Source organism: Condylura cristata, unplaced genomic scaffold (assembly GCF_000260355.1).
Source record: "Condylura cristata isolate star-nosed mole 26May11 unplaced genomic scaffold, ConCri1.0 scaffold00004, whole genome shotgun sequence".
NCBI classification, from domain to species: domain Eukaryota; kingdom Metazoa; phylum Chordata; class Mammalia; order Eulipotyphla; family Talpidae; genus Condylura; species Condylura cristata.
Genome location: NW_004567105.1, coordinates 63606571 through 63617523, shown reverse-complemented (window position 1 = coordinate 63617523; position 10953 = coordinate 63606571). Strand labels below are relative to the sequence as shown.

At 50.6% G+C, this 10953-nt stretch overlaps 1 protein-coding gene across 1 annotated transcript in view; it reads left to right on the top strand.

Annotated features, from left to right (window-relative positions):
• The window catches only part of LIMD1 (LIM domains containing 1), a 45737-nt gene extending 35042 nt beyond the window's left edge, over nt 1-10695 (top strand). The window contains exons 4-8 of the mRNA XM_004676251.2: nt 747-809; nt 4618-4748; nt 5158-5209; nt 5747-5815; nt 7722-10695. Of these exons, the coding sequence (XP_004676308.1) occupies nt 747-809; nt 4618-4748; nt 5158-5209; nt 5747-5815; nt 7722-7859 (453 nt within the window). The 3' untranslated portion in view covers nt 7860-10695. The remainder of the gene's footprint in view (nt 1-746; nt 810-4617; nt 4749-5157; nt 5210-5746; nt 5816-7721) is intronic.
• The last annotated feature ends 258 nt before the right edge of the window (nt 10696-10953 follow it).

Here is a 10953-nt window from a genome sequence, read left to right as displayed (position 1 = left end):
TGCTGAGGGGAGCAGCGGGCGGGTCAGGAGAGGTCTGCCGCGCCATGTGGTCACCTCCGGGGCAGGCGGGAATCGAACTCATGCGGAAGTGGCTTGAGCTTCTCAGCTGTGCTTTAACCCGCTGCGCCCGGTATTGGTTTTTTAACCAGCACCAGAATCTTGTCCTCATGCCTTACAAGCTGTGTGGCCGTCAAAAGTTCACTGAGCCTCCTAGCTGCACTTCTTTTTGTTTCCATGTGACAAACAGTATAATTTCAGTGAAGAATTATTTTACGGAATTGGAACAATGGGTTTATTCTTATGCTTGCATCAGAATACCCTGAAGGGCTTCTAAAAATACTGATTTTGGGGCCGAGCCTGAGCTTCCAATTCAGTAGGTTGGTGTAGGGGCAGCCCGAGAGTTGGCATTCCTTACAGGTTCCCAGGTGATGCCAGGGAACTCCTCTCTGGCAACCACTGGGTTGAAGGTGAAGCCTCTCTCTGCGCAGCCCCTCACACGGAGCCTGGCGTGCCACGACTGCCCAGACGCAGCTCACAGCCGCGCGAGTGGCACTAGTATTTGCAGTGACTTTGGGACAGAGGACAGCTGTCCCCTGGTTCATCACACAGCTTTGTTGTCCTTGGGGAAGCAACAGATTCCAGTGACACATGTCTCCAAGAATTGTAATCCACGTGATGGGCTGGGAGGGAGGTGGTTGGATTCCTCTCCCCTGCTGGCTTTCACTCTCTTCTCCTCTCCCCTGCAGTACTCGGGCTTCCAGCAGTCTGCTGACAGGTGCTTTCTTTGTGGCCACCTGATCATGGACATGGTGAGTAGCGTCAGCTGACCAGAATTCCTGGTGGCCGGGGAGCCGTTCCGAGAGAATTCCTCTCTGAGAACAGTGTTTCCCGCTCTGCCTGTGATTGCGGCTGGCTCCTCGTCCGCTCGGCCTGCCTGTGCGGCAGAACCCGGTGGTTGGCTTTCCTGGCTGGCGGCGTCCCTCACCTCTGTCTGGCGCCGCCGCCTCCTGTGGCGTGTTGGATCTCACTGGCCTGCACCTAATTTTCTGTAATCCTTGCGGTATCCCAGGTGAGATGCCAGATGAGTCTGTTTTTATTTCAGAAATCTGTTACGTTGGAGACAGATGCAAAAAGATAAGCGATTATTTTCTCCCCAAGTTCTGTCCAGCTCAGTTCCTTCCTAAAGTGGGTGCTGGGGCTTTAGTTAGTCCTGAGACAGTAGACGAAGGAGCAGGTTTTATATGTTCAATTCTTCAGGTAGCCACTGGCTCCGAGCTTGTCTGGGCCTCAGTGTCTTGATTTCTTCTGGGGTGGGTGGGGGCATGGTTTCTATCCCAGCTTCCTGGCCTTCTCCTAGGGCCAGGGTGGGGGTGTTAATGAATACAGAGCTCTTCCTCAAATTTTTCACTATTGGTGATGCACCCTTGAGATTTATTCTGGTCAGGGAAAATGATCATATCGCACCCTTTTAGTTGGAAAGAGTTAAATTCTCTCTAAACTTACCTATTCCATTATCAGTAGGAAATTGTTGACCATTGCTATTTTTTTCTTTTACCTTTTTACTAAAAAACAATTCAGAACAGAAGGCACATACCGTGAGTGTACAAATGAATTTTTACATGTGTGTATACTCATGTAACCACCACCAACATCAAGATGTAGAACATTCCTCACACCCCACAGCCCAGAAAGTTCCTTCTTGTCCACCTCCCAGTCAAGACCCCTCTCGTTGTGTTGCCCCAGATTCGTTTCACAGATGCTGAAATTTTATACGGATGGCATCATATAGTCTAGAGTCCTCTGGGCCTGCGTTTTTGTGATTCATCTATGTTGTTGCTTGTGTCAGAAGTTTATTCATTTTCATTGTTAAGTAGAATTCCGTTGAATGGTAAAGCTGTCTTTCTGTCCTGTGGTGAGAATCTGGGTGGTTTCCAGTTTCTGATTATGAATAAAGCTGCTGTGAACATTCTATGCTTGTCTTTGATGGACATGAACACATGTTCCTGCTGGTTTTAGACTAACATGGATCAAACAAGAGGACCAGAGGCCTCTTTATTCATGATCCCACTGCAGACCTTGGCCCGGGAGAGCTGTGTCCTCACTAGTGATCAGGCCATCTTGGGAACAGGGCCACCTACCCGTCGCCCCAGGGGAGGCAGGCGGGAACCACTCACACTCACCCCTGTGCCTGCCAGACTCTCAGTTCCATTTCTCCAGCTGAACAGGCCTTTGCTGTTAGAATTCTTCTGACAAGCTTACTGCAGCCCATTGTCAAAGTGCCCAAACATATGAACATGAACCCTCTTCTTTCTGGGTGCCCTAAGCCTTCTTTGGGTCTCAAGGCATTCCGTATATCTGCCACTGCACAACAAACCTCCCTAAGATGCAGAAGTTTGCAGCCTTTGTAATTGCAGATTTGTGAAGATTCCGTGGGTCTGGAATTAGGTCAGGGCTTGCTCGGCAGGGTGATTCTCCTGCTTGTGTGGCGTTGGTTGAGGTCACTTACTCAGCTGTGTTCACTGGTGGTAGAGTTGAACATCCAGGAACATCCAATGTGACCCCTCACCCTCCAGGCCTCTCGCTGTGTTGCCACAAATGCTGTTCAGCGGTCTACCTTGATTTCCTTTCAGCAAAAGAGTAGAAAGGAAGTTGCCTGTCTTCTTAGGTCCTTGATTGAGAAATCTCAAAACATCATTTCCTCTTCATTCTATTGATCGAAAAAGTCCAAGATGAGCCTTAAGGGCATGGTGAGGGGGTTGGAGGGTGCTGTGTTATTCTCCACCTTTTGAAGTGACAGTTGACCTGTGCATCCAAGTAGGGAAGGAGTCGAGTTTTGGAGACCACCTCTTTCTACCGCACAGGATAAGGTGAAGTTGAACTTGGATACTTGCCAGTCTTCTCTAAGACCTGAAAATTCCCAGCGACTCCCTGTTTAAAGTTTCCAAAACAGAACCCTTACCTGCCAGCAGGAATCATAATAAGGCAGAGCTTCGTTCAGATGCCAACCCCATTGTGCAATGCTGTGTGTCAGTAGTCTGGTCCCTCCTTTGCTAACAGAGAAGAAAGCTCTGGATGTGCAAGTTGGAACTGGGCGTTTTTCCACATTAGAGCAAATTAGTACAGCTAGTCACAGGTGGCATCTTTACCCTTCCATGCTCTTGGTACAGTGCGGTTAGATTCATTTTAAGGGTTCCTTTTTGCCAAGACACATTAGTCCAGGGGTCCAGATTGCCAGGTGGACTGTTGGAAGCCCAGCCGGTCGTTCTTCCTGTCTGAGCAGCTAGAGCAGATTGAGATGGCCTCGGAGGTTAGTGAGGCCCCAGAGGAAATGGGGAGGTTTGAAAGCTGAGTTGTCGGGGGAAGGCCAGACCACCAGAGCCAGACCACCACGCAGCGCGCCGGGCCCCTCCGTGGCGGCAGGGCGTACAGCGTGGTCTCGCCCCCGGAGGCGGCATTGGGGAGGAGCCAAAGCAGCCTGTCTTTCCCAGGGTCTCACAGACCAGGCTTTCCTCAGCTCCCTCTGCTTGTTTGAGGGGCTTTTGTGCAGCCCCCTCAGGGATGCTGATGACGGTTCTAAGCACTCCTCACAGATGGGCGGCTGGCGCTGGTCTCCTACTCCACATTTGTGTTAAGTTTCATGGCACAGGTAATGACAGAAAGAAATCTCATTGAGCAGCGGAGCTGTTTCAACCACATCCTACCCCCCCCCCCAAAAGCAACAACAAACCTTTATTTTAACCCAAACCAGAGGTTCTTGACTTTAACTTGTGTAGGAATCGTTAAAACGTCATCTGCTCGGCCTCCCACCAGGGTGTCCGATTCGGGAGAGCTGGGTGGGGCCTGAGAATGACTTCTAAGGTGTTCCCTGGTGCTGCTGAGAGTACAGGTGCAGGGGCCACTCTGAGGTCCACTGACTCACCAAGGGGACCTTCATCTTGCCCACCAGAGGCCTGGAGCTAGCAGGTGGTGTTAGTGTGGTTACTCACTGGCATAAACAAGGACGTTCTTTCCATCTCTTCTTTCTCCCGCCCCTTGGCGTCTCAGCTCTGCCTGGCCCAGGGGTCACAGACAGACCAAATGACACTGGGAGGAAGAGGGTTGTGGGTTTTCTCTTTGCTGTGTTTGAGACAGAACAAAAAGTTGTGCTTACGCTGAAATTTGAGATCATCTGGAGCTGAGTCAAAGCTTCTGGATTATCCCGCTGCAGAGTCAAAGCTGCTGAAAGGGACATCCAGGAGCCAGAACTCAGAGGGGCCCCCTGCCTTGTCATTTCCATGTGGAATTTCCTTTCATCTTTCCAGGTTCTGGCTCTTTCCCAAATCTGGCCTGGGCCCCTTCCTTGCCTTGCTTTGCATCGTTTCCTGCAAAGAGCTGTAGAAGTATTTTGAGCAGTAGCCCTTAAAGTTCCCTCCCGGAACCTTAGGAAATACTGGAGAAGGAACCTGTGTCCGCAGCTGGCAGCTGGCTAGGCAGCCTTTCCCTCCTGTCACGTCGACCCCGGTCCACTGCAGGGATTGTGCTCTGGGTGGGTGTGTCCCTGCAGCCTGATGTGCTGTCCCTTGCTGTTGCCCCACGCATCTGTTCCTCACTGGGCACCGCCTCTTCCTTTGCCCTCAGATCCTGCAGGCCCTGGGGAAGTCCTACCACCCTGGCTGTTTCCGCTGTGTCATCTGTAACGAGTGTTTGGATGGGGTGCCCTTTACTGTGGATTCAGAGGACAAGATCTACTGTGTCCGCGATTATCACAAGTAAGGAGGACAGGGCTGGTGGGGTGCTGCATGGCAGGCCGGGCAGACGGAAGGTCAGTGGAGTGAAAGCTGGAAACCAATGGTTGCCTCTGCGGGCTGCTGGGACCATTAGTCCACGTCTTAATGGTTATGGGAGGCCACTTCTCTGCAGACAAGATCTAGCAAGGGAATTGTGTTTACAGACGAGACAACAAAAACCCTATAATCCGATTCCAGAAGCCTCAGGAGCAATTGGCCAAGCCCTGTGGCTCCAGCTTTACCTGACTTCACGTTGATTCAGCTGGTCACGTTCTCTCCCAGAGACTGGGCCAGAGAGGAAGGCTCTGGGAAGGTCCAGGCGCAAGTCTTGTCCTGGCCCAGCCTCCCAGAAACTGCACAACACAGTTTGCCGCTTCTCTGCTCTTCCCAGGGTGCTGGCCCCCAAGTGTGCAGCCTGTGGGCTTCCCATCCTTCCAGCCGAGGTAAGATGCCTTTCAGACCTGCTCCTGGGTGTGGTAAGACATGAATGTTGCTCAGGGGTCCCAGCACACGCCTTGCGTCCTGTCCTTACATCTTCAAAGAACTCTTCCTGAGAGTTCTTCCTCAACTCTGAGATCCTGTGTGGTCACCATGAAGCTCCTTTCTGGTCCTCTGGCTTCTCCAGCCCGCTGTCCTCCTCATGCGCTATTGACTATAATCAGGTCAGACTCTCCCAATGGCGCTAACTCCTAGACTAGATGGTGAGCAGAAACCTCGTCTTCTATTCATTTCTTAAGAAATATATGTCCACATAGGTGTTTTGTTCAGAGTTGACTCAGGTAGGCTCGCGGTCCTCCTCTTTCCTCCGGTCAGCTAGATGTGTCCTGTCCTACACGCGCTACCTGCTCCTCTGTCTCTGCTCCCGTCCTCAGGGTGCCTGCTTATTACCGTCCCCCGACCCCACCCCGCACTGGCCCGTCCAGCACGTGGCGCCTGTGGGCCCCTCACTGACCCCTGCTTCTTGCTTCCCTTCCCTGCAGGGCTCAGATGAGACCATCCGCGTCGTGTCCATGGACAGAGACTACCACGTGGAGTGTTACCACTGCGAGGTAGGTCTCCCTGCGGGCCCGAGGCCTGGCGCTGAGGCCCTAGAGAGTAGTGCTCCCGCTTAGTGGGGTGTGGGACCGCCCTCCAGGGCAAGTGGAGGAAGCGGGGTGAACCTCTTGGGAGGGAGGCGGCAAGGTTGTAGATGTTTGGGGTTTTAAGGCCTTTTCTGTCTTCTCCACATTCATAACTGCCAAGTCTTGAGCCGTCACAGCTGCCCTCCTGACGCTGTACAACAGGAGGTCAGGGCAGGCAGCGTGGGCAGGGCCAGGCTGTCAGGCCGGTGTGTGCTTTGGGGAGTAGACTCCTTCCAACCACAGCCTGTAGGCGTTCCTCGGCCAGGAAGCCCTTCTCAGCTGAATCCTAGAAGTCATGAAAAAACCCTCTCTGGAAACAGGCACGTCACTGCGTGCAGGTGCCTGGGGCCCACGTGCCCCTTCTCTGCCCCACGTCACACCGCAGGTCAGAGGCCCCATGATCATCGACAAGCCCACGCTTGTTGCTGAGATGCAGCCAGAATTAAGTGGAGTCACCTCTGAAAGGATCGCAGCTTTGTCTTGTCGTGTGAAGCTGTACCCTGCGGGGCAGGATAGAGGGTGTGAGCGAGTATAGCTTGATCCACTGCTGGCACTGAAGAGACAGGAGGGAGTTACTCTTCTCTTTTAAAGACGTGTTTATTTATGCATACAAGAGTTAGGGTATAGGCCAGAGGGGTGTGTGTGGGGGATGTGGAGGGGTGGTAGAGGCCAGCTGACGGTACCCCAGGGGCCTGAAGAAAAAGTTGAGAACACTTGGGGGCACTTTCCACACATGTGGGGCAGCACCCCCTGTAGTAACAAAGGACAGCTTCAAGTCGGGTGTGCGGTTTCATCTTCTAGCAGCTACATTTTTTTTTTTATTAAAAATAATTATTTTTATTACAAAAGTTTATTTTTACATCATTTTGTACATTTTTTTTTCCATCTCAATTGTAATCCCCGTGGGTTTCCCATCACCAAGTCACCCCTGTGCCATCACCATAATCCCATGCACTTCCCTCCCCCCACCCCGTTTTTGATCCCATTCCCCACTCCACCCCCACAAAATGTCTCTGGTATATGGCTGTTCATTATTTTTGTTATTTTCCACCTGGTCCATTATACTCCTGCTATGAGTGAAACCATCCGGTATTTTTCTTTCTCTTTCTGGCTTATCTCACTAAGCATGATCTTTTCCAGCTCCATCCAAGTTGCTGCAAAAGACATGTGTTTCTCTTTTTTGGTTGCTGAGTAATATTCCATTGTATATATGTACCACATCTTTTTTATCCAGTCATCTACTTTTGGGCATTTGGGTTGCTTCCATGTTTTTCCAATTGTTAATAAAGCAGCAATAAACATGGGGGTACAGGTATCTTTTTCAATCAGTGTTTTTGTGTCTTTTGGGTAGATACCTAGGAGTGGGATTGCTGGGGCATAAGGAAGCTCCATGTTTAGCAGTTTGAGGAACCTCCAAACAGTTTTCCATAGTGGTTGTACTAGTTTGCATTCCCACCTGCAGTCTAGCAGCTACATTTTTAACAAGGTCAAAGAAAAGGTGGGTTAGTTTTGTGATATTTTATTTCACTCGATATACCCAAAGTGTTAACCATTTCAGCGTACAGTGAATGTAAAATCTTTTTCACAAGATATTTTCCATCTTCATTTTGAGCTAATCTTGGTGAACTGATGTGGAACTGACTTTCCATGTCAGGTCTCCGTCCCACTTCGGGTTCTGGAGAAGGACCAAGACTTAGGGTTTGTGCAGGACAGCCGCTGTGTGTTTCTGCCCCCTCAGAACCACAGAACGCCCCCTGCTGGCTTCTGGGGCTCTGGCTTTCCTGTAGTCCTGTCTGTCACACATTTCAACTGCTGGGCATTTGCCTCACCCTAGGACTGCGGTCTGGAGCTCAATGATGAAGATGGCCACCGCTGCTACCCGCTGGAAGACCACCTGCTCTGCCGTTCCTGCCACGTCAAGAGGCTGGAGAAAGGCCCCGGGCCCACGGCCCTGCACCAGCACCACTTCTAACCAGAGCCTTTCCAGACAGCCCCGGACAAGAAGCCAGCGTTGCACAACAGAAATCCACTAATTTACTCCAGTGGCCCCTAGAGTGGAGTTTGGGGGGTGGGAGGAGGCTGGCAAGGGATCCCTTTTCTGTAACCACAGAGGTGAACCCCACCCTCTGGCGTGTGTATTTTCCCAGTGCCTCTCTCCGCCGCCACTCCCATCAGATCTCTCAGGAAGATCTCTAGCAGAGTGCGTGGCCTGTGGCCGGAGATTGCATCAGAGCCACGGAGTGAACCTGCCCTCTGTTCTAGAAACAGCTCACGTCCAGGGAGGGGGGGCTTGCACTGACAGATTTCACAATGTCCTCTGTAGCAGTATCAGCTGCTGATTTATTCTACCCTCTCCCTGGCCTTTAAGAAAAGACCTGCACCCAAGCTCCCTAACCCCTGCAAGGCCACCATGATTTAAGACCTTTCTACTCCAGAGCTTCAGTCCTTGTGTAGAGTAAGCTGCAATTCTTAATTCATCATTGCAGAAAGGAAGTTTTAGCATGTTCTCTGTATCTTAGCAAAAATTTACTCAAAATCAGAGGCAGGTTTTGAAATAAGTGAGACAGGGCTTCCTCCTACATACTGACAACAATTCTGTGTCCTCTTGCAAATCTTTACTCCCTTTGAGGCAGCCTGAGGACTAACAGAGATTTCCCCCGTCTTAGCAGCGTGTGCTTTGGGACAAGAACTTGGTGCAGGCACCAGGCTTTTTTGCCCACCTGTTTGCATCCGTCCTCTGCCCCCCTTTCTGGAGCTCTCTGGAGTCTGTGACTTCAGAGTCCTCTTACTAAGGCAAGTCTCAGGATCTTACGTGGGGATATCTTGTGTGCCTGTTTTAGCTTACTTCATGGGCTTGGGGAAGTCCTGTCTACATACTGAGAGCTAGCCCCTTGGAAATGAGGAGAGTTTGTGTGTGAGAGATCTCTTAAGCCAGCTTGGGAGGGAGTACCTCAGGGTAAGTGGTTACACTCATGTCACAGGTTTCTCTCTTGCCCAATTCTTGGCACAAGCATTATGTTTGAAGAGACCAAGGTACACAGATTTTATCTGTTTTTTTTTTCTTTTTGAAAAAAGTTGTTTCCCTCCACTTTCAGTCTTCCACACGCAAAAAAATACCTCACAGACAAGAGCTTCACCAAATCACAGTTTCAGGAGGAATTTGTCCATCACTCTGGACTCAGATGGCTTCTTGGTGGTTTAGGAGGCCCTGGCTTTACACAGGCCAGACCTCAGCAGTTCAGGGCTCAGTAATTTAGCTAAAGGTCAGTGGGGAATAGGTGTAGTTGAAACTGGGTGTCCTTGCCTTCTGCATTTCATCTGCTTCCCCCCAGGTGGCCTGGACTGAACACAGTGGCGAGGCTGCCTTTGCACTGAGGCAGAACCTACCAGAGGTGAATATCTGTTGGTATTTGAGTGAGAAGAAGCTGTTACAAAACAAAACTTGGCCACCATTTGCCCTTCTCAGCCTGTGGGGAGCGTCCCAGAGCCTTGCTGCAGTGAGAGGGGCCTGTTTCACTGCTGCCAGGCAGGCATAGCATGGCACCTGGCGTGTTCTCCGTGTCCTCACCTTACACCAGCAGCAAAGGAACTGGGTGTCGGGCACCCCCACGCTTAGTCAGTGGAACCCAAGAAACAGGAGACTCGCAGACCTTGCACTGGCCCCAGCTCCACTCTGGGCTGTGAGCTGGCTCAGTTGGCAGTATTGCTGTAAGCAGTACAACATTGGCACTGCTGGCTGTCCTTTCCGTTTTTATTAAATGTATTCTGTTGGACTCCTTTGGCCAGATGACTCTTCAGCCGGGGCTGCAGACTTTCATTGGTTCCTTTTTAAGGGCTGAGGCTCCTGAAAGCCATGAGTGCGCGAGACCAGGGATGTGAGCCTGGGCTTGCCCCCTCTTCCTGGCAAGTTGCTAGCCAGGAAGCCAGCCAGTAGGTCTTGACTTGTCTTTGCCATCCTGGGAATGTTTCTGGCCTTGCTGACACACCTTTCTCAGGTCAGGTAGGCTGAAGAAAACTGCCTTGCCAGAAGTAGCAGGGATTTGTTTGTGAGTTCAGTAATTTGCTGGTTTTAAAATCTGATTAATTTTTTGAATGAAAATTTAAATGTTTCCTTTAAGATTTTTAAATGAAAATTTAAAGGCGATTCAGGTGGCTCAGCAAATCTGACTTTTTGTATTGTTGAAGAAGATCAAATTTTCTAGACACCCAAGAAATCCAAGCAGCAGCTTCTCTTGTTACTGACACAGCAGGAGGGGACACCAGGTAGGAATCATGCACCAGTTTTATCTCTTCCTCAAACGCTTGCACAAAAGCCATGTAAAGCTCTCCATTACCTGGTATTTTAAACTTTCTATAAGTTATTAGCCAAATAGAATTGTAATGGGGTGGTATTTATAGGTACCTAGAAAAGAATTACAAGCACCTGGCAGGGTGAGTCAGTTTGTTTTAAAATTTAGAGCAAATAGCCTTTCCCTAGTTCCTTAGACAACTTTTAGACTCTATACCATGAAGAGAATTACAGATAGCCTGGTTCCGGGCCGAGCCTCTTCCCTGGCCTCATTTTGCCCTGTAGTTCTTTCTTGTCTCTCCTTCCCTTCCTCCCCCTGCCCCGTTAGAAACCTTAAAAAGCTGCCTACGTGGTCTGAGATAAGCCAAAAACCCTATTTGGCTTGCTACCTCAGGATTCTCTTCCCCTTCTTCCCTCCTGCCTGGCCTTCTCTCTGTCTCACTCCCTCCTCGCTATTCCCCGTCTGTCATCGAGTGCTCCATTCCTCCATGGTCAGTGCTGGAAATAAAAGCCTTCAGTCGCATCAGTGACTTTGCCCTGGGTGGCCGATGGGATAGTTGAGGGACCTGTGGCTACTGCCTTGTTTCCGTGGCCTGAGTCACACTTAAACAATGAAAAACCAGCGTTAGGATTTGAGATAGTCGTAGCTGACGGTTCAACTGTGCAAGTCCCCTCACATGTGGATTTGGCTCTGTCCCAGGTTCTGCATCCTCAGATGCAGATGCCCAACACTGCTGTTGGTGGACCTCAAGGATGCAGAGCCATGGAGACGGAGGGC